General features: G+C 35.1%; 1 protein-coding gene across 2 annotated transcripts in view; it reads left to right on the top strand.

Moving 5' to 3' along the window:
- The window catches only part of LOC134531540 (UBX domain-containing protein 1), a 130567-nt gene extending 106836 nt beyond the window's left edge, over positions 1-23731 (top strand). Inside the window, exons 6-7 of one of the 2 annotated variants that reach the window (XM_063367211.1) lie at positions 11341-11521; positions 22684-23731. In XM_063367211.1, coding sequence (XP_063223281.1) covers positions 11341-11521; positions 22684-22733 — 231 coding nt within the window. In that variant the 3' untranslated portion in view covers positions 22734-23731. The remainder of the gene's footprint in view (positions 1-11340; positions 11522-22683) is intronic. The other variant, XM_063367210.1, reaches the window with a different exon arrangement.
- Positions 23732-24414: the final 683 nt, after the last annotated feature.

The raw sequence follows: 24414 nt of genomic DNA, 5'->3' as shown, positions 1-24414 counted from the left end.
AACATTTTACAAACTAACCTTCAACAAATTCATGCATCCAGTCTCTGATGCTAGGTTCCTGTTGTTTCTCAAGAGGAATATTTGCCTTCATAAATGCTGTTGTAGTCTTGAGTGCAAAATTATCTGCTGCATATTTTCTTTTGTTAACAACCTGGAAACTGCTACCAATCGTTTGCTGAAGGATGGCCTTTTTTGCACTTGAAATTCTTTTATTATTGATATGCTTTTCACTTTTTATATGTTTTACTATAGTGTCTCTTCTTTCCCAACTCAACAATGAGTTACAGAACTTACAAAACAAAATATTTGTCAATGGAATGAAAGCCTTCAGCAGAGAACTCATTTGCTCGAGTCAAGGCAGACTCTACAACTTTCGGCATTTCTGCCGATTTCTACCATACATGAAATCGCGATCACAACTTGTAACAAAACAAGTAATTATATGTGACGAGCCTAGTAACACCAACCTTTCACACAAACGTTTCACACAAACGTTAAGGGAATTCAAAAAATTAATAACGCAAAAACATGTTTGTAAACATTGCACACAGCCTTTAAAATACAGCATCCTTAGGGATCAGTAAACGGTAATTACAGCTGATTAGTTAGCAGCAAAGGTTATTCACGTTTTCACTTTGCAGCGAAACATTACAAAGGCAGCACGTTTTAAAATAATATTTAAAAAATTTTTATTATGAATCTCATTTTTTCATTAGATCAACTTTTTTTCCCCTCCCATTTTATGACTACGTCCAAAAACTTTATTTCCCGAATGATACGAAGTTGAAATCCATTGCATTGTAAGTTAGAGTATTACAGTTTAATTATTTAACAGAAAAAAAATTGTTACGTGTTAATTCCGTTTCAAACGCAATTTAAACCTTCATAAAATTATCTATTTTGTCGCCGTATGAGAATGAAAATCCAGCTAGGCTGCAGGCTCTTCTGGCATAAACGTCATAAATGTTTAGTTACATTGATGCCTGTATAGAGATCATGAACGTAGCGTGATATCGATAGTTCTCTTTGCATGCACAGCGCGCTCTCTGTCTCCAGCCAAGTAAACTACATTTGAAAGCCCCGAATGCACTCTTTTGTGGTTAGTATGTACTACGACGCCGATAGGGTACGGTATGTTTACGTTTTTAAGTTACGTTTCACACTCGGGTGAAGGTTTTCATTTTCAATTCTTTTAATATGACGTATGTTTTTGTGAAATGCCTCATTAATTTTAATTGTTTGACGTGCTTTTGTATTCGGTGATTATTAAATAAACGTAATTTCCGTGCAGCAGTTCTGTTATGAAAAAAATAACCTCAACAGAAATGGTTTTCAAACTTCAAATTTCGTGAATAGATTCCAAAATTGTTAACATTTCGCGAAAACCCATCAAAATGATGAAATTCGCGTTTCCACGACAAAAATTCGCGATCGCGAAAAGTTCATGTCTCTAGCGATAATTCTTTGATACCAAATAATTTTGACCTAGTATCATGTACATTAGGAGGGTTAAAACCCAGAATTCCAGATCCATCCGAAAGTTGTGAAATGCCAAGAAGTATGGGGACAGTAATAAAGGAAAGTTTAAAATGTGTTTATTCCAAGGAATTTTGTTTGCATACAGCAGTGACACTTATAAGTTCCGTTGAGAAACAAGATAAAACTTTGGTTCATGCGATTTCATTACATAACAGTGTATATGATTTTGAACAAAGTATTACTAATGGAGAATTGGTCACAGCATGTGCTGATATAGATGAAGTACCAATTTATTTTAGAAATTCTTAGAAACCAAGGAAAACGTTGTTTAGCCACTTATGTGAAACAAGCGATAAACATATTTCAATAAAATCCGATACTGAGTATGAATGTGAATCATCGCTATCAAGCGATGATACCTTAGTGTCAGAAAACGAAGACATGCGAGTTCCTGAACAAATAACACGGGAAAAAATTTCAGACAAAATAAATGTTCAAAGTAATCAATGTGTGACAGCAAAAAATATTAAAATGGTAGGAAATAATGGTGATGAACTTAAAAGAGTGCAAAAAAATGAAGCTCTCAGAGATAGAGGCAATTTTCAACACAACATATCAGTTATTATAACTGGTTCTGGTGTTATTCTTACTAAAAGAAGACATAATAAACCAACTTCACCATCCAAGTTCTTGCCTTGCGATTATTGCTCAGCATTTTATACAAGTAAACAGTTGACAAGGCACCAGAATCATTGTAAAGCAAAAAATATCAAAAAGCCTGGTATAAATAAAAGTGTGCAATTTAGGTGTGCTCTTTTGTTACCCACGACAAAATATACGAATCAAAATTTCACCACTAATATATTAGGGCGCATGAACAATGATGACGTATTCCGCACTGTTGTAGGAGAAGGCTTGATTCTTTCATTTGGACAAAGTCTTTATGAAAAGTTAGGCCTGGAACAAAGACACCATCGCATGATTCAGACAAATGCAGATAACTAGGCCGATTCCTCTTGAAAATGAAAGAAGTGAACGCAGAAGTAACTAAGATTGCTGCCATCAAAGAGGGTATGAAAGCAGTAGCGGGTTTTAATGAGGATGACAATACATTCTGTAGCCCTTCGCTTGCCTTAAAACTGGGACAGTCCATTAGGAAGTGTGCTTACATATTAAAAGGGATATGTTTGGAAGACAACATACTTTGCCAAGAAGCCTGTACAATCACCAATTTCTTAGAATTGATGGACATGAGGTGGACGAATGAAGTTTCCACGAAAGCCCATCTTAACCCTAGAAGAGCGTAAATGGAATGCACCAAAACGATTGCCAGTGGCGAAAGACATTGCTATATATACACAGAAACAACAAAAGAACTTTTGCTGCATCCAAACTATGCCAAGTATGAGAAATTAATCCAAATATCACTATGTCGAACACTAATTTTGAATCAAAGGCGTGTTGCAGAGGTACAATTTATGTTGTTAAAAGACTATTTTCAAGCAGCATCAACATCAACTCTGATACTTTTCAGATATTGTCGAAATCAGAACAGGCGCTAACTCAAACATTGAAATGAATAGCAATCCAAGGAAAAAAAAAAGGAGGAAAGTGCCGATCTTGTTGACTGCAGATCTATCTGCTACCTTAGAACTACTGGTGCATAAGAGGTCTGAATGTGGAGTTAACCCATCAATGAAGCATGACTCTGGTCATTTTAGAGCACACGTCATTTTGAAGAAAATGGCCATCGCCAGTGGGGTTCAACATCCTTCCTACATTACGTCAACAAGACTCAGGAAACATGTAGCCACAATGGCTCAGTTACTAAATCTCTGTCGCATCATTCTTGGGACACGATGTGAGGGTTCACAGACAATATTACAGATTACAGAAAGATACTGTAGAGCTTGCCAAAGTAAGTAAACTACTTATTAACAAGGATAGAGGGAAACTCAATGTTATGAAAAACAAGAATTTGGATGAGATTACAGTTGATAGTGATTTATATCTTACAGAGGACGATGACGGTGAACCAGAAAATGATATTTCTGATCACGATGTCAACATTTCTGTTCAAAACATTAGCAGTGAAAACTGTTCTGCATCTAATAGCACAAGGACTAAAGCGAGTTCCCAAGGTAACACCAGTGTGAAAGTGAAGAAATCACAAAGTTTAAAGGAAGGAAATGAAACTTCCCAAACAGTTTGTAAAGAAAAGAACCAAAACAAATAAAAAACTGTTAAGCGTAGGTTGGTTGAGTTTAGAACCAAAGTTTTTAATACGTTTATAAATGGTGTTTTTAGTAAATTAACTTTGTAAATAATCAAATTTAGAAGTGAAATATTCAACAATAACTACCATTAAGAATTGTCAAAAAATAAAATTGTCCAAACTTTTTTGTTAATATTGTAACTTTGCATGTATATTGCTTTTGATAACTGAATGGGAACTGTGTTTTTATAAATTTGCAATTTTGCAATAATTTTATAGAATTGATATGTTTCATTCTGATTACTGAAAACATGTTAACATATTTTCAAATTTACTGTTACAAAAATTTTTTTTAAATAATACCTTATCAAAAACAAACTGATCCATTTGTATTTATGTAATAGTATGTCACTTAGTATATCCTGTATTTTTCTTTCAATTGCGAGCAGAATAAAAGTTCATGAGAAAAAAAAATTTTATTGAAAAAAAGTTACATTTTCTGATGTAGTGAACTGCTTCATCCTAAACTGAAATGTTTATCTTAAATGTAATAACTATTTTGTGAACGAATAATTTGAGGTATTCTATTACTTAGAAAGGAGTTAAATTATATTTTTGATATTGAACCCTATGTAAGAGGTAAAATGCATCATACAGAAGGTTTTTAATAAATAGAATAAATTTTATTTATTTATTTTTTGCAAAATTTATGACTCTAAAATAAAATATAAATATTTGCTATTTATTCTCTCTAGAGTGCCTCCTACAATATTAAATACTTACGTATGATAAACGTTATTAATAAAATAAATTTTACTCCTATACCATAAAGTTGATAATTGTATTTAAAACCTGCACGGAACCCACTGATGTGTCAAACGGAAATTATTAATTATTTATTATCAATTTCCTAACATCTGTTGTGTCCGGCCAGGATGAACGAATTAAAGAGTGTAAATTAACCCTTCTAGAATCCAAACTGAAAATATTTCTTAGTGTAACTATTTTATCTGTGGTAAATAATAGTATGTGATATCTGTAACAAATGGTATATTATCAAAGTGTTGTGGTATCGTTGACATAACAATCATACAACATATTTGATTCACAGAATTAATAAGTCACACTATAGTATAAGTAAAATTATTTACTAATCTAATATAATTGGAATTCTTTCAGGGGTTTTAGTTACTCATCAATCCAAGTGCAAAGTAGTAATCAAGTTCCTAAAATTAATATTTAGGCAAAGATGTAAATCAGTTACTTCAGATCAAAAAAACTAAAAATTATCTCTAATTTTAAGTTTAGTTCATGTTGAAAGTTACAATAAGCTAAAATCAATTATATATGAGTGTGTGCCGTTTAGTAATCAGACGGTGAGCCAACCTCTGGGTTTCAGTGAAAACATACTACACCAGAATAAACATCCTACTCAATAGTTACTAACTTCAAAATGAATTCCAATCATGTACTACGCCTAAACTAATACTGGGATCCCGGTATAATATACGATAAATTAAATTAGCCAAGTTAGTATGTATGCAGAATTGGAGTTACAATTTTAATTTAAACTTTCAATTCTTTAAGTCTCTTTGAATGAATGATTGATTGTTTATTAACGTGGATAGAAATCTTGAACGTAACGACGGAAGTTTATACAGCGACGTGACGGGACTGGGACAAACCAACCTCGGTTACAGCAAACCACACCAGGGAAAATAGGCAATACTCGGTGACCACTGCACGGCGCGATCAACGGACAGCGACCTCCATCAATTTCGTTACTAGTAGAAGCAGTCCTCCGGGCACTCTTCTCGAACGGTCTCCTGGGGCTGGTCGTCGGACTGGCTCACGGATCGTCCTTCTCTGGATTCTCCATCTTCGAGTTGAAACGTTCTTCCACACCTTCCTTCAGTCAGTCGTTATTGGGCAGGACAGAAGTAGACTCGGACATCAAACCTTCATTGGATTTGTCGATTATTCTTTCGCAGGTCAATTTTAGATTATCCTCAAAATTATATATTCCTGGTAAGTTCTTTTCTACACGTCAATATCCGCAGCTAATGGTTCAGGACTCGTTGATAATAACTGGTAATTCTTCGCAAATATCAATAAATCTTCTCTAATTTTCAGCAATCCAGCTTGAAATATTTAATATCGTCATATTTCTTGTAGTAGATATTTGGAGAATCTAACTTAAATTGTGCTTACTGACTAACCTTCTAAAAGAACCTTTTTCTCTATCTTGTTAATAACAACGCGGTTCTATAAATTTTGACAAAACATGAACTGTTTGTCCAGAAATGAAGTAATGAAAACTCCTATTCTTTACAAATGCAGAGAAAAAAATGAATTAAAATAAAATTTAAGGTTTATGACCAAAGATAAAATAATAATCATAGACAAAGCAAAATACTTTTCAAATCGCAAACAATTGCATAGAATAAGCGAACCATAATTTAAACTGATGAAAATGTTAAGCATGAATAAAGTAAATAAACCGATTTCTATAAAGTGTAGAAATTACCTTTATAAACCTAATAAATATTTTGGATAAATACCATAATTTAATATTCTTATACAAACATTAGGTTTTTATTTAATGCAATTTGATATTTTAAAAGTGAATAGCCCTCAATGTTTAAATTTTCATATTATTTTGTGATTTCAATGGCACAATGATGAACTCAAAAGCATGATGACTTTATAATTGAAATCGAATCTTAGTCGTTGCCTTGTATGATCACCATTTGTGAGACTTAAAACCCAAACTTTAATTGACATATTGACTTTAAATTCCGTACACACAATGCGGATAGCGAGAAAAAATATCACTTTTCTTAAGGAAGGAATACAAACACGCTGTGTTATCTACACAAAAATGTATTCCTTACCTACAAGCATAGAAGCTAGGGTTTACAATTGTGAACAAGGTTTAAATTTTATTAAATTACTGTTTTATCAACTGAAATTAATCATTGTATGATTACCACTTCAAATAATTTATATACCTTTTCCGATGTATCATTGGTCACTCTGGTTTTCTTGCTGGGGTTTAGGTTTTTGTGATTATGTTATTTATGTCAAAAGCATTTAATAGTTTATTACTGAAAAGATTTTTAAAGAAACATTAATGAAGTGTCAAGAGAAATATTTATTCTAAAAGTGAAACACGTACTTGAAAAATCCCTATTTCAAATGTTTTGCTACAGAAAGTCAGAGTTTGGATCTAAAACATCATAGTACAAACATAATTTGTGCTATGATGAAAACTTAAATTCCTAGCTGCGTAAAATGTAGATATAAAAAAGAGCAAGGTTTATGGAGTTTTATTCTAGAAAATTACATAAACATTTTCATTTGTGCATTTTCAGTAAGATCAAACGAGTTCCTCCCCCCCCCCCCCCCTTTTTTTTTTTTTTGACATTTATTCAGAGTACTCACCCAATGACTAGCCGGCACAAAAGTTTAGCGTAAGCAGGTGAAATAACAGATTAACATTGTGTACTAATAAACTGTTGTGAATATTTGATGCCACATATTACATATATGAATGTTTTATGCATTTACAGCAAGTATCAAAAAATGACACTTATTGTAAAGTAAATCATTTTTCACTAAAGTCGTTTAGTAAATTGGTTGGCAAACAAATAACAAAATAACTCATTTGATTTGTCGTTTGATAAAAAATTCTCATTTGATAAAAAATATCAACACATTTACAAACTCACATTACATGAAACAGTTTTGAAGTGATTACTATTGAATATTGTTATAAACCGCCATTTCTGAAACACTGTAGGATTTTCTGGTGATCAATATCTACATATATAAAATCAGCTCTTAGGCTGTAGTTAAGGTTCTTTTCACAGGGTCCCAGTTAAGTTTTATAAGATGTTCAAAGATAATATTGACAGGTATCGTATTTGCTACTTTCTTTCTGTATAATATAGTTAAGTAATTTATATTGTACATATGCCAAAGGAATAATTTACGTATCAAAATAATATAACCCTTTTACAAGTATGAAAGCTTTAACAATTTTAGCTAAATGTTAATTAATAACCTAACAATGAACTGGGTGAAATAAAAGTGTCACTGAATGCATTATTTACTAAGTTCTCGAACGTCAATAAATTTTCCCGGAGAAACTCCAGGTTGAAAACAGTAATCATTAGGCATTTGTAGAATTGAGGAGGATCTGTAGCGACAGTTTTATATTCCACCTCAGCTAACGTCTGGTCTCGTACAATTTATTGTAAATTAAGTACATTAATAATAGTTAAAGGATTTGTATCATTCGAAAAAATATTTAAGGAAGTGTAAAATATTTTGTAAAATAGTGCGTCCTCACCACTGCTCTTTATCTCTCGTTCTCATTGGGTAGAAAAATAATTTAAGTTTTTTCTAGTAAGTTGCTGGTGAATGTAGTGCCCATGTACTTACTGAATTACTTTTCATCGACTACTACTAGACTGTTAAGTCGTAATATATTTTTACAATCTGACACATATTTACACGTAGTTTTGTTTTAACTTTTGTGGTGTAAATATCATTCCCTAAAATAATAATAATTATATTTGTAGTTATTGAAAATATAACCTAAAGGCATGTTCTTTTGAAAGTTGAGGTTTAGATTCATGTTCATTGGAATATTCTTGTCTTTATTAGGCATGAAATGTTTGTGTGTCCATTTGGACACGCTAGGCATTCATGATAGCACTTTTCACTAAGTACAGAAGTGAATCAAAATTGAGAATTCTTATTACCAAAAGGTAAACAGTACTCTAGCCATTCTTAAAAATTTTACAATGAACATACGGATACTAAAAATAATTATTTTAGTTATATAGCATTCAAGTTTTATATTCTTATAAATGAGTAAAATTACAAGTGTATTTCAGTTTATAGCTATTTCCATGACAACATTCAATATCATTCTCTAGTTTAAACTCAGCTGAGACTTACCAATTGCATGTTATTGTACATCAACCTGTCAACTGCTATGAAACTAAATGTTTTGTCATGAAAATAACTGTAAAAATATCCACTCGTTCGTGACACAAACTTTCATATTCTGGCATTGCACTGATTGAAATTATTCTTTATCAGGCATTGGAAGAACATTCTGCAGCCAGATGTGTTTGTCCAGGAGGCTTTGGACATTATATTTGCTGATGCTGAGAATGAAGCTGGTACTGCAGAAACAGCATATTTTCACATCACCGGATCCATCTGTTCTGATTGATGAAGACTCTGGTGATGAAGATGCTGGTGGAATAGAAAAAAACTTGAATCCTCGGCAACTAAGAGCACAAGCAGAATTACGATGTAATGATGAAAGGGATGAAGACCCCAGCACTTTTCAACACCTAGCAACATCAGCAAAGAGAACATGGGTGCATGGGAACATGGAATCGTGTTTGAAAACTTTTCCTGAACAGGACTGTAGTAAAAATAGGGACTTTTCAATTGTAGAACTGTTTGAATTATACATAGATGATGATATAATTTATCATTTTGTTCGGGAATCAAACAAGTATGTATGCTATTTTCAAGAACTATGAACATCCTGGTATTACTAAGAATGAAATTAGGTGTTTCATTGGAATGTTGATTCTCAGTGGTTATAACAGTGTTCTCAATAAAATAAATTACTGGGAAAATAGTAAAAACACCAGAAATGAGTTAGTTTTCAATGCAATGAGAAGAAATAGGTTTGAGCAAATCCTAAGGTTTTTGCACTGTACAGACAACAATATGATTAAAAATGAAGACAGAATTTGTAAAATTAGGCCCTTGATAGAAAAAAATCTAAACGAAATGCCTAGAACATTTTATTCCTCAACAAAAGCTCTCGTGTGATGAATCAATGGTGAAATATTTTGGGAAACACTCATGCAAGCAGTTTATTCTAGGGAAACCCATACGATTTGGATATAAATGTGGAGTTTGATTTCTGTTCAGGGATATCTAGTTAATTTTAGAATTTATCAAGGGAAATTACCTCGTTCAAACACAGACTATGATAATTATTTTGGTAAGGCAGCTGCACCACTCATTCAAATGATCGAAGACTTTAGTGCAGAAGTAAGAGCTTTGCCTTTCCACTTCTTCTTTGACAATCTGTTCACTGGGCTAAATTTGCTATCTTTTCTTAGAGATAAAGTATACGGTGGTACTGTCACAATTAGAAACAATAGGATACCTAAATCTTGCCCAATGTCATCTAATAGTATTCTACTAAAGAAGGAAATAGAACATTATGAATCAGTTATTGTCAAAGAAGATGGTGTCATAGTATCCAAGTGGGTCGATAACGCAGTAGTATCCATTGCATCAAAACTGTCTTGGTGTTGAACCACTTTCTACAACAAAATTATATTCCCAGAAGGAGAAACGCATCGTTCAAGTGCAACGCCCCTTTCTTATTGGAGAGTATAGCCAGAAAATGGTTGGAGTTGACCGTCTGGATCAAAATGTAGGCATATACAGGATAAACATCCGAAACAAAAAATGGTACTGGCCTCTGCTGTCATGGCTAATTGATGTGTGTGTCCATAATGCCTGGCAGCTGGCAAGAAATTCAGGAAATTAATATTCACACTTAGAGTTCAGGCGTGAAATTGTCCAGGTGTACCTGTCAAGGTTTGCGAAACCATCCAAAGGTTTGGGAAGACCATCTGCTACATCAAACAAATCAAGAATACCTGATGAAGTCCGATTTGACAGTTTGAATCACCTCGTGAAACGGTGCAAGAAAAAAAGATGTGCTGGAGAAGGATGCCGGTTGAAGACGTCTGCAGTTCGCACTAAGTGGACTGCTTTGAAACATTTCATTCTAAATGAAATTGAATTGTTAAAAAAAAAACTTTGTAGGCCTTACAGTGAATGAAATTTAGAGAAATAGATTGGTGCAGAAGATTATGTATGTGATATGAAAATAAGCTAACAAGTACACCAATATTTTCAATTCATGTTGATAATTTTTGCTCTCATAACTGCTTAGCGTGTCCATATGGACACGTGTATTTTTAGCCACTGTAAAAGAAATAGATTTTTTATATCATTTTTTTTGTGATTATATAGTGTGTTTTTAGTTTATATGTTGAAGGAAAATGAAATCATGAGAAACAAAATTAATTTGGGCAGTAAAGGGTTAAATAAATTTTAATTAAAATTTTACTCAGATTAAGGAAACTTCTTTTCATTACATTCGAAGTTTAATAAATGTCATGATTTGAACATGCCATAAATAAGAAAATGTATACGCAAAGTGGATTAAAAAAATAAATTTCTATAATTGACTTGATTGACGTGTACTGTGCACAATGAACACCGGCAGTCCCCTCTCTCCCACTCCTCACGGCTCCGGCAGGGAAGTCGGAAGGGATTGGAGGATGACCTATGATTTTTAATCATTTAGGCTTTTCTCTGGAGCTATTTGGAAACCAAGGAAGCAGAAAATCAGGACGTTTGGACTAGTATTTTGAACCTGGGTCCCTTTGAATGAGTTAAGTGTTTTGCTGTGAAATTTGGCTTCATTGCAACTTTTGACAAACAAAATATTTATTGAAAAAAAAAAGTTATAGCTTAGATTTTGCAGTAATTGTAATGTGCAGCAAATGGGCAATGTGTGGTCGCAGATACGGCTCACCGACGGACAGAGCATCACCCAGACGTTCGGTGCGAAGGAGCAGCTCTCGGCCGTTCGACTGTACGTGGACATGAACAGGACAGATGGCTGCGGAGAGTTCTCCCTCATGACCAACTTCCCCAAGAAAGTGTTTTCTGACGAAGACTACGAGAAACCACTGGACGTACTTGGTAACTACTTACATGCATGCTACTCAGGAAAACATAGATGATACATGCAGTTTTGTGTAATCTGTGAATGGTTATTTCAAAATGTTCTCCAGTTCCGTAACATTTGGGTCAATTGAATAGTTTATTTCAGAAACCACCTAAGTGAGGTTTTTTCAACTTTCGGAAAACTAAAAAAAACTGTTTTGCAGCTTAAGTATAGGTCTAGTCTCCTTCAAATATTTTTTTTACCAAATAAAGAACATGCTATTGGAATAATCTATTTTGTTCAATTTCTTTCTCCTTCAAGTTTTTGAGTTATAAATTTTTGAAAATTTTTCACTTAGGTGGTTTCTGCAATAAATTAGTGTAATCCAAAGTGATTTTTTAAAAATTAATATTGAAATTAAGTCAAAAGATTAAATTTTACTTGTTTTGGTATCAAAGATAAGTAACAGACACACTTAAGTATAAACAACAGTGTTTTTATTAGGCATTAAACGGAACATACTCGTACTAGTAGACTACACGCTACAGATCTGGTCTATTCAGCTTCTGGCATGTCTTCTGGCAACTCGTGGTCAGTTGTTGGCCATTGGATGATGGTGTCGTAGAAGGCTTCATATCCAACAGTGTACTCCATCAACTTTTTAATATCATCAATCTTTTTTTTGGTTGATTGGGACCTAAAAAAAAAAATCTCACTGTGAAAAACCCGATAAATTTTAAGATTTGTTAGGTATGTCCTACAAAAATGTTTAGCTAAAAGTAAAAATATAAACGTTTAAAATGACCTTGGTAAAATAAAAGTAAACATACCTTCCCCAAAGGATAAGCTTTCTCTGTTGGTAGTTCCGGAGGGTTGGCAGTTTTTAGCAATGTGAAGGTAAATGTTGCTATTCCTTCAATGTATTCGCTTGCGACCAATTTTCCCGGAGTATCCTTGTTGTAGAGAAACTGCTTGTACTTGGACACTTTTAATGGCTGCTTATTTTCTTTGGGTACGTTCCTGCCTGAAGTTTCGTCCGAATTTGTCATTTTCTTATATGATTTGGGCCACCATTTTTTGAAACTGAGAACATCGTCTGATGTGAGGTGATATACAGTAAATCGGCCACACTTACTAGCTTTTAGCATGAGCTTTGCATATTCATCAGGAGTATAAATCATGTCCGTCTTTCTCAAGAGACGCTTTATGCTTCCAAAATCTCTGTCACATGGGGAAAATGAGTGGCCACGTACAGGGAAGTTGTGAGTTATTGTTTCAAACCGTCCTGAGTCACAGAGGTTTAGTAAAAAACGCACAACTGTATGATTCTTATTTTGGCCTGATGGGCCATCACAAAACAGTATAAGATGCTTCACATTAACTGGAATGTCATTGAAATAGTTCAGTAGCTTTGAACATACTTCGTCTGGGCCTTTGTTTGCTTCGCCCTCATGATAGACATACAGTTTGGAAGCATTGGTTTTCAAATCGTGTAACGAAAACACATTTACCCAGAGCTGCCTCATATTAAAAACCTCCTGTACAGGTATGTATGGCTAGGGTAAGTTTTGCATATAGTCGAAGGCTAGTGCGACCGTGTCGTCATCTTTGTTTTTGCTTGCCTCATCCATAGCTTTGTAAAACTTCTTTGCTCGCCTTGAGTGTACCATTTTTTCAGCAGCTACATTTCTTTTAGCATTGTCACTTAAACCCTTGTCTTTCAGTTTGGCCGACAGTCTTTCGCAAGTTGAACACACATCAACTTGTGGCCTTCCAAAACAGTAGGCAAAGTTCTCTTTGTAGTATTTGTTGTAGAAACTATACTTTACTTTATTTTTTAGATCAGGGTTGTCTAAAATAAACATTGCATGCATTTTTGCGACATCAAGCCTAGCATCAAGATATTTTTTAGGGTTTCCCCCATAATGGGCTTCCTTGACATCAAATTTCTCAATGTGCTGCTGTATTCTCACACAAATGTTACCTGGAAGTGCGTTTCCACTTCTAGATTTTCCCCTCATATCTAAAGGGCTTTTGTGAAGGACAGAACATCTATTTATTCTTTTGACTCTATTGTCAGAAATTTGAAACACTTTCAAGAAAGCACCTCTACAAACTTGAGTAAGAACACCATTTACTTTCAAGTTATACTTGTATGAATGGGATTTTCGGTTAGCCAAGTCACCAGTAGGCACGTGAGGGTTTTCTTGAGCTTGCTCATTATTTTCATTAGGGCTGCGGTTTTTGCGTCTACGTTTCACAGGCATAACCTCCATTAAAGCTTGGAGGTACGTGTTTTGGGTGTTTTTACTTTCCAAAGAGTAAAATGTTTCCCATTGTTCTCGTATTATTTCATCCGTAAGTTTCAAATAACATTTCAAATGGCACTTACAGTTTACGTCATTCATATGGGCTTTGCTGGGAACTTCTTTTCCTTTGTATGAGCCTAGCATTCTGAATAATGTTCCGTTGGTATTTTTCTTCGTGCACAACTCCACGCCTACGCTTGGGATTAGGTTCATCATCCGAACTATCAGACATGGCTTAAGAACTATAATAATGTATGATAAACCACAAAAAAAACACCTTATTTTTCACCGAAAACGCACAAAAAATAATATTATCCACTCAGTGTTTGGATGTCGGTAACCTTCCATACAAACTACAAACAAAACAGCGAGCCACGGAACACGTGACACGTGTCGTCAAGGCCGCCAACCGTCGCGAGTGAAATCTACCGCAGAAAGAACCTATGCGACGGCGCTTGGGTTCTTTCTGAACTAAACTAATTCTTTTCAAGGCTGCTAAATAGCATCGGTGATATGGAATATAAGTTTTTTCTGCACTAAACGATGTATTCACCTCCGAAGTGAACAGTACCAACAAAACAACATTTTTGGAATTTTTGTCGCTTAGGTGGTTTCTGAAATAAACGATTCAATTCCGGTGCTGTGTGAACAAATCACGAGGGACAGTAAATTTTAGTTAATTCTGAAATACTGTGAAATAAACAAAATCCAATCCATTTCACAAAAATTGTGATGTTATTTTTATAACATCATTATTTGTAAATTAGTGACTAAATGAGATCATATTTACATTTTAAACCCTAATTGTTAATTGGTTTTGGTTTTATTGCCACATAAACAATATCCTTGTATCCTGACCTTCAATTATGATTATGTATTTTTGTTTTGAGGTGAAATGTCTGTTGTTTCATAGATAAATGCAGCAAGTATTGGTAAGCTGCTATGTGCAGGGTGACCACCAAACCGGGACAATGGATAAAACCAGGAAAATGTCGGGAATTTGAAATGACCTGGGAAAAATCAGTAAACTACCCGGAATTATATTTATTTTCTGGGAAAACGCTGAGTGTGGAATTAGCACATTTTTGTATATTAGACATACATTGCACCATCTGAAAATAATCAGGGAGCAAACCTATACAGTTTCATGACTGGAGTGTTCTCATACGTCACTCTTAAGAGAAGAGGAGGAAGGGGAATATTCACCACACTCCGGCGCATGGCGCAGTGCGTTCTTGTTCTAGCTTGCTCTATTCAGTACTCCCTTGCTGTGTTTGTTCGAAAGTGATTAGAACAATGTCTACTAGGTATTCCTGACGTTATTAATCTGAATGCGAAAGACAACCAGTGCAAGATGCATTATATGCAATAAAAGTTTCAAGGGTAGGGAAGCATTTAGAAGCCACGCCCAATTCAAGTATCACAATAGAGTTACAAATAACCGAGCAAGTAACCTGCAAGTTATAGCTTTTTTTTTCCACTTAACCTGCTCAGGTCGAAGCTTACACTTCCTGTAACAAAGTCTTACGTATGGTCTTTTATTTCTTAAATTTATTCTAGTAGCTCTCTACTGGTTAGCTGTGTGAGATACTACTTCGACAGTCTTGTTATCCATTGTTCATCAATAAACTGTCATATCAGTCATACTGGCTCTCAAGCCACCACGCCTTTGTTTTTTTGCATTAACGTACCTTTAACATCGGTAGTGCTGTGAATGTTATTACTTAATAACGTAGAGTTACTTGCTAACAGAAGGAGCTGATCACCTCTCTGGCACCGTCAAGATCAGATACATCTTTCATTCAAAATAAAATGATAAAAACATAGCTGGTTGAGTTACTTTTATTGTTGAAACCTGGATAACAAAAAAATTCTTGATAATAGAATATGTTATAACCTCTAGACTACCAGTTAATAGTGTCACTAGGTGCCTTGCTATAAGAGAGCTGGCAATGGCAGGATATATCCTAGTAACTACAAGTACTCGTAATATGTAACAAAATAAGAAAATTGAAGTCAAAGTTATATTCCTGACCATTCCAAAAATGTGTTAATTGCACACTATATCACTGTTGTGAAAAAACACTTAGAATAAAAGTTGTCACAAATTTTATTGCGAGTTGAAAATGTATCTATGCGTATGAATTTGTTTGCATCTGAAATGGTTATTTTAATCACAAATGAAATGTTCTGATGCATAATCGAGCTCCGAGACACACCCATTGTCGTGCAGGGGCAAGGAGGGGAGGCAAGTGGAGTGGCCAGAGGAAAATAAAAGGAGGGATGAAAGAAGGCAAGGGTATCTGTTGTTCTCCCTGCGTAAGGAAATACCGTAGCATGTAGTGACTGTTGTCCCATGGCACAGATAAGTTACTGCTAGGAGTTTTGTTTATTCTGCAACCCATACTTAAAAAATATTTAGTAAATCTAGATCTGAATTGTTAACATTTCACAGAAAGTTTGTGTCTTCAGCCTGACCTACTGTATTACTATTGGAGGATTAGGCAGCAGTTGCCCACTTCTGTCTCCCCCTGTTATACCTTCTATTCCCGAACTATTACAAGGCAAAGGATATTTTGAGAGAATTTTGTGAAGGAGGGGAAGCTCAAGATGCTTTTGTGCTTAAATCTGACTACAATATGTGCACTAATTGGAAAACATTTGTTGCTGTGTTATGTATGAAATGTTGCCATTAATAGTGCAGGAATGCACATACAAAGACAATTTTGTTGGGGCACAGTTCAAAGTGAGGGGTATGTGGAATATACACTTCATGCATCACAAAACCTGTGAAGATAGACACTGAGATTGCACGTCTTGGACGTTAAAACTTTGTTCGAAAGAAAAAAGGGGGGGTGGGGAGAAGAGAACCATTGACATTGCTCAAGATATGGTCACGCACACGAAGCTCATACACACAAATGCTGGCTAGTTTATTTTTATATTTCCCCTCTAGCCATCAAGCGAGAGCGATAACTAGAGTCCCAACCACTTTCTTCCCCTCCAGCTCCAGGCGTCCGCCTCCAGTCGCCGACCTCCTGTATCGCTTGGCAGTTTTTCTGTTAACTGTGTGAAAATATTTGGCCATCTAAATAAATTTATATATATATATATATATATATATATATATATATATATATATATATATATATATATATATATATATAGAGAGAGAGAGAGAGAGAGAGAGAGAGAGAGAGAGAGAGAGAGAGAAAGAGAGAGTAATTAAGCAGTTTCTGAAATATTCCAAGTGTTTGGTTATTTGGAAGGAAAAAATTCTCTACTGTATATAATATTTTTTACTTTCTGTTCATGCTGATTAAGAAACATTTACTGTGGAACAGAGCTTTGTTATATTTAAACATAAGCTAGATGCAATTTTAAAGCAGTGTTCATTATCATTTCGGTGTCACTGTGTTTTCAATAGCTGTAAAAAACTCATGTACCCTCAATTATTATCACTAGAGACCCCAAAAAAATGCTGAAGCGCGAAATTCACAACATAACGCGAAAATTTGATACTTTAAACAAATTTTGTGACTTTCCTGTGATTTCGACAGTCACGAAATCCAAGAATTTTTGTGCAAAATTCTCAGTTTTCTACATGAAATTCACGGTTTTTCACACAAAATGATGTGTTTATGCCGCAAGTTCTATTTATTTATGCTATCATAAGCATAGGTGTGAAATAAACACAGACTGAAAGACTAGTGCCATGATATTATCTTCGTTTTGACACATTACTGAAATACATGTTTTTTTATTACTCTGTTTACGAGCAGAAAATATTGCTATCGTAAATGAAAACAAAATGTAACAAATGTCAACAGTCGATATGTGCCTACTACCAACAAAACAAAATTGACTGTCCACAGTTTTCGTGTTTTGGATAATATTGTTTCTGCCACAAGGCGCACTGGTGTCGATTTTTCTAACCTACTTAATCTCATGGGACTTAGATGACAGTCATTTTTTCGTGCACATATCTATGTTTGCATGCACAAATCTATGAGTGTTTACAAATTCCGTCTCCACATTTTGTAAGTTTTGTTATACAATTATATTTAAGGCTAAAATGCTGAAAACTTTGACAATATTTGATTGTGAAAGAGAGTTGAAATCAGATGGATTTTATATTTTGATCAGCGGGACACAAAATTATGATGTGCAAGTTCTGCAACGTGCGGGTTGATTGGACACGCAAAGACACGTGCAAAAAGCATGTGGCAAATGACACAAAACAAAAAAAAATTATTTTGTCAGGCAAATTCTACCGTGTCTAAACAAATCTCGATAGGCGACAGCGTGAATAAAGTAAATAAGCTGAAAGTGCAGAAACGAGAATTTGTTTCTAATTTTGTTAATATGATGCTGGAAGTTAACATTCCTTTGGAAAAAGCTGATCATCCAGCTATGAGGGAATGGTTGAACACCCATGTTGAAGGTAGGCCTTATTTATTTAGAAATGTTTTCCCCCTCTAATAAAAGTAAATAAGCATATGTAGGCCTACAATTTTATCGATTAACTTACCATTAGGGCCAACTTACCTTTACTTCAAATAAATATGCAAGTACCTCAGATTAAAAAACACATAAATAGAATGGATTGTATTGTAAAATGGTGAGCACACCACAAGATATTTCTTCACTGATTGATTGATGTTTTGACTCTGCAATCCAGCAGTAATCTTGAAAAGGTTAGGTTAGGTTTATTGTTTTGAGTAAATTAGCCCATTAATATTTTCAGTGATAAACTGATAAATGCTACCTATTTATAAGTATATTGTAAGTTATGTATACATTTTAGGTGCAGGGGATTTGCCATCAGCGAACATGCTCAGAGAAACTTATGTCCCAAAATTGGCCAGGTAAATAAGGAAGCAGTAAGGCACGCTGTAGAAGACAAACAGATTGTATTCTTGTGTGATGAAACGACAGAAAAAGTGGGCCGATGTATATTTGTGGTTTTGATTCGAGTGTTACGTTGTAGTTCGGTTCCTCTTATGCATGTGGGTGGTGTGAAAGAGTTGCCAGCTGCAACTGGGTCTCAGTGTTGCAGAGCTATTTTGTCTATTGTGGCAGAGCTTGGAATAAAATGTGAAAAAGTACATGACAACTTGTGTGACTTCACTGATGGTATGGTGCGTGTCCAGTGTTGGGCCCACAAGCTCTACATTATTGCTAGTTTGTACTGAACTGAACATGTGTGTTGCAAATGCAAAGCATGCATTTGTCAATGCAAGAGAAAGGAAGCACAAGGACAAGTACCCTCTTTTATGGCATTGTGACACTCTTTTTGAGTGTCCCTTCCCTCTTCTCTTTTTCTCCTTGTGTTTTTGTTTGTTGACGGATGATGCGCGCAGTTGGTGGACGCGTTCCTTTTCTGTTTGCAAACGCCGGTTTTGTTGTGGCTTCTGTCTGGTGGCGCAGCACGGCGGTGAGTTTGGTAATCCCTGAGGTGTTGTTTTATGCGCGCTGTTTTGGGTTGGCAACTGTGTGGTCAGCTGTGGGAGAAGTGGTTTCTCTGGCGACGGCTGGGAGAAGGGGTTTTTCTTGCCGCCTCGGCCGCTTTGGTGTGACGAGGTTGAGGTGTTTTGAGAGGGGAGTTGAAAAAGCGGCGTGAGAGAGGCAAGTCTTGCCATGAAAATTTTGAGGGAGCGCCGGGTCAGTTTCAGCAAGGAATGGTTAAAATGAGTTGGCTGTTGAACTTTCGAGGCAGAAAAGCGATCGACGAGCGTCATCACGGAAAGTAATGTACGAGAATAGGTCAAAGTTGTGGTGTCCCAGTTATTGGGTCTTCGAGCGTACATCCCGTGTATCTGTTACAAGATTATAAGTGCAATTTATTGTGAAATTTTTCCAAGAACGGTTTAGTAACCAAGATTATGCTAGGGGCACGGAGAAGTCTAACGGGGCGGTTGAAGACAAGAAGGGACGTTCTAAAGTTCTCCGCAGTCTTCTGACAACGGGACTGTGGCGTGAGGAAGGCGAAATCTACTGAGGCATGCAAGACACTCCAGGCTTCGAGTTGGTGCTTTTAGTTATTGTGCAAACAGCTGTAAATTGCGGGATGCAATTTTAAAGGCTGTTCGTCGTAGAGGCTTCTAGAAAACTGTGAGTGTTGGACGTCCTTTTTTTGCTTTTTGTGTTTGGGAATATTCGTCGTAATTATTTAATATATTTTTTGTAGACTTTTTTGCCTTAGGGTTTTCGATCGTCGCTTATTGGTCGAGGTATTCGTTGTTTTTCCCATTTGGGGAGTTTTCGACGGCGCGTCTGATATCTATTTAATGGTGTTATTTTCGCTTAAACCTTTTTTTGTTATAAAATTTTGAGCCTTTCAGGGTACACCACAGTAAATCAGTATTTTTTTTACGCACTTTGTAAATTTAATTTATAATTTATAATTCTGATAACGTCGCTGTTTAATAATGTCTTTGTGTGGTAAATGAAGGTTTTGTGTTGTGAAATGCAATCACTTTTTTATATATGTTATATATATATTTTAATGATAAATATTTTATCATATTTTTATATTTATTTGTTGGTTATCTGGTGAACTTTTATCAGTCCTGTGCGGCTGAGGATTCAGTGTGAATATAATACAAGGATTTGCTAAATCCTGGTCATTGAGTACAAAATTATAAACTGTGGTGTAAAGTTTATTTTTGCGCTAGAGATTTTTTGAAGCACAAATCAATTTGTTTTTGAGGTTTGGTCCACTAAACCATTATTCTTATTTATTACCATATCTTAGATGTTATTCCTATTTGTCTTTTTGAAACTTAGTACTGTGTTATATAAATAGTTATTAATTATAATTTTTTTTATTATAAAATTACCACCTGAGATTAGTAAATCTTTTTATAATAACATTGTAATTTTGTGTTGTATAATAATTCTGTGGGGATCAAGGGAATTGTTTTAGGGGTGCACCCTGGGGAGGGACAAGATAGAGGTTTCTTTATGAGTGAAGTCACTGATGGGTATGGTTTGGTTTTTTGAAGCTAATGCATGTGAATGCAGTGGAGCCGCCTGGACCCTCTCAGAGTTTAATGCCCTTGGCCCCATTTTTGGCTGTTAATGCTTTTTTTTATATGTGCATATTGTTGGTTTTTCTCTTTTTAATATTTTTTTTATTTAATTGCTTTTGTATTGTAATTTGTTTATGAAGTGGAAGTTGTTGATGTTGATTTTAATTTGGCCAATTACAGCTAGCATCACACACTATTCTTTTTTTCTTACGACGCCACCCCCCTTTTACCTTTTAATTCTTGATAAGCTCTGGGGGTGTCACAGCATAATCGTCGCACACGCATAATCGTCTCCCCTATGTAACCATTGTTGGTATAGTGCCTTATGATGTGACGTCTAATGAATCGATGAACGCCGGCTGCACGCACGTAAAAGGATGACTCATTGTCCCATTACGCTCATTCTACGTTTGCGCCGCATCTATCTCTCTTCCACTCGATTGGAACAACCATCAATTTGACTTTATCGAGGAACATTAAACTTGAAACACTCCCATTCGTTTCCTACTTTTCCTATCATCGTCCTATCCTTAACAGAATAACACAGATTGGAAAAATTAAATAGCAAACATGTATAAAAGTTATAATTAAAATAATCTCTTCGTTATAGTAAAAAACATATTTGAATTAATGAGTGCAAATAAAAGTAAATTTATCAATTAAATTGTACATTTCATTTCACTCCTTCTTAGTATCCATACAAAATAGTGATAATTCAGTAAAAATGATTCAATTTTATTCATAAAATTGTGCAATCATTTCATCAATGTTTTGTTATGATGCTGTCATGGTAAACTATTGTCGGTAAACCGACTTTACAGACAACCAATTTTTTTTTTCTCGCATCGGGTGTTTAGGAAACAGCTCCGCTACAATGTCGTCCATTATGGCGGGGGGTTTGGGTGTTTCTGGTGTAGCCTTTCCGAGTTTTTTTGACGACAATTTGGTAGGCTTTGCCCCAGATATCCTTCTCAAGGTCGTTGCAAATTTCTTCCCACAGCGTCGCTTTACTTGCCTTGATAGTTCGGTTTAAGTTCTTTTTGGCCTTCTTGTACTCGCTTGAATATATGGTTAGGTCAGGAGTGCGTTTTGCGGCTCTTGTTGCTCAACGGCGAAGTTCGTGACATCTTTTCCGGAGTACTGCAATTTCCGGCGTCCACCAGTATGCTGGATCGTGCCATAGAGGCATCACAACAGATGGTGATGGCCTTTATCGTTGTGAACACCATTCTTTCCATCTCACTTACGGTGTTGGGAGCCAGGTGTAACTGAAGAGTTGACCAGCTTTGTGGAAGAGACTTTCGGAGGGCTTCTAGGTCAAGCTTTCTGGCGTTCCACCTTCGTTCTTTAGGGCCTTGTTGCATTGCTGGAGTGGGAGCCACCTCAACACTAAATGTGATATGTTGGTGGTTGCTACCACTGTACTCTTCGGAGACGATCCAGTACATACATACAATACATACATAACAAACATACATAACTAACCAGGCTTGTATATCTGAATACTGTCTTTCAGGTTGGTGGCCAATGATAAACAAAATGAATAAATGATAAAATTAAAGTTTCAGCATAGGCTGTGCAATATGTTTATCTGACTAAACACAGTCTCTTTTTCGCTACGTGTAGCGAGCGGGAGAAGTTTCAAACTCTTTTTAAGTTTTGGTGTCACTTATAATCTTGAAATGAGATCCTGTATTAATATTGAACTTAAGACATGTTAATTTTTAAAATGTACTGTTTACACAAGTCTTTATAGCTCGATTTAGGTCACTGGAGGAATTATCCTGAGTTTTCAGGTTGTTTAAAACATACAGTCATTCTGCAATGTGAATGTAACGATGCATGTGTTGGCAGGCCTGGTACCTTCTGCAGTGCTGATAGTGACGCGCAGTGCAGTGCACTGACTCTCGCCGCACGTTGGTAAGCCTTGCTGGGAAGTTTCGTTCACCGCAACACAGAATCGTCGACATCCACGTCTAATGCAGCGGCTGAAACACTGTTGCCCAGGTGTCAGAGATAACAAACATTAATCTTGCTCGAGTGACTAGAGCGTTGCTACCATTCGCTAAAAAAAGTTTAGGTAAATTCAGTGCTTCCCAGACTTTTTTGAATGATGGTTGCTTTGTAATATATATTTTGATATGTGCAACTGCCTGAAGACTTCTTGTGCAGTAGTAATATCCTGTGGACAGCCTCTGTATCAGAACCTGAGTATCGCTAGACATGTGGCACCCCTTGCCACTTTCTATGGCTGTGGCATCAATATTTATTGTGTGAGTGTACTTGGTTGTCACCTAGCTCCTTACTGTGCTCAGTTACAAAATATTTGGTTGGTACCATATGCACATTTATACTAAGTCAGCTGAATGTAATTTTGTGATGTTAAAATTTTAAAAATCATATTCTTGCATTGAGAATTGTGAACACTGTCATGTACTGAATTTGTGTGTATATCATACTGCAATAAAGTATGATTGAGATAAGTGAAAACATAATTTGAAAATTGATCCATATGCAAAATGATTGGTTGTTTTGCTGCATACTGACTTGTCAGTGGGACAACATACTAGTTCAGTAAGATCATCTTGTGTCTCATGACATCACAGGCTATTAACAAAATGGGCCTGTCACATAGTGTGACAGTTAGGTAATGCACATATTGAATTTGAAACCAAAAAAAATGAACATGGGTATTTATGTTTCAAAATGAATACGTACATTTTGTGGTCCCAAGAAAAATACTTAGAGATGGACGAGTTGAGGTTTTTTGGCTTCAAGTCGAGTTGAGCCGAGTTTAGCAATTCATATTTCGAGTCGAGTTGAGTTCGAGCCAAAAATTTTTTGAAGAGGTCGAGTCAGTTTGAGTTTCATAATTTTATATTTTTTTTGCATCAAATATGATAAATAAAATATTACTACACATCCATTGATGTAATAATTGTGTATCCAAGATGCATCTGCATTATTTAAATATTTTAAATGATTAATTAGCAAATCATAATGTTATTTTTTTTATTTATTTATTTATTTATTTGTAATTGTAACATGCCAACCAACAGGACAAAGCCTTTAATGGTTGGCACACAATTAGATACATATACACACACAATAAATAAATTAAATGAAAAACACTAAACAATACAATATAATAATATAATACATATAAAAACAAAACACACATAACAAAAAACAATAAAACAAAATTCAAACGTTACAATTTAGACAATATAAAACTAAAACACACATGATCATTAAGAACTAATTAAAGTCTTTATCAAATTTATTAAAATTGGTTATTAGCCTAAAGATAAGATCATTATTTCTGTTAACTGTACATAAAGTGGAAGTTAAACGACTGTTGAAGGGAGGTACTCTTAAACCAGTGTTGTCAAGTATATATTTACAGTTTAATTTGTTAGTATAACAGTTTTTAATGAAAATAGAGTCAAGTAATTCTCTTCGACTTGAGAGAGATATCAGATTGGGTAGAAGAAGATGTTTTTGATTAATAATATTTATTAATTTATTCTGTATATTTTCGATTTTCATATTATCGCACATATTGATGTTGTTCCAAATTACTGA

This window comes from Bacillus rossius, chromosome 5 (assembly GCF_032445375.1).
Source record: "Bacillus rossius redtenbacheri isolate Brsri chromosome 5, Brsri_v3, whole genome shotgun sequence".
NCBI classification, from domain to species: Eukaryota; Metazoa; Arthropoda; class Insecta; order Phasmatodea; family Bacillidae; genus Bacillus; species Bacillus rossius.
The sequence above is the reverse complement of the archived record's forward strand: the minus strand, read 5'-3'. Positions and strand labels throughout refer to the sequence as shown.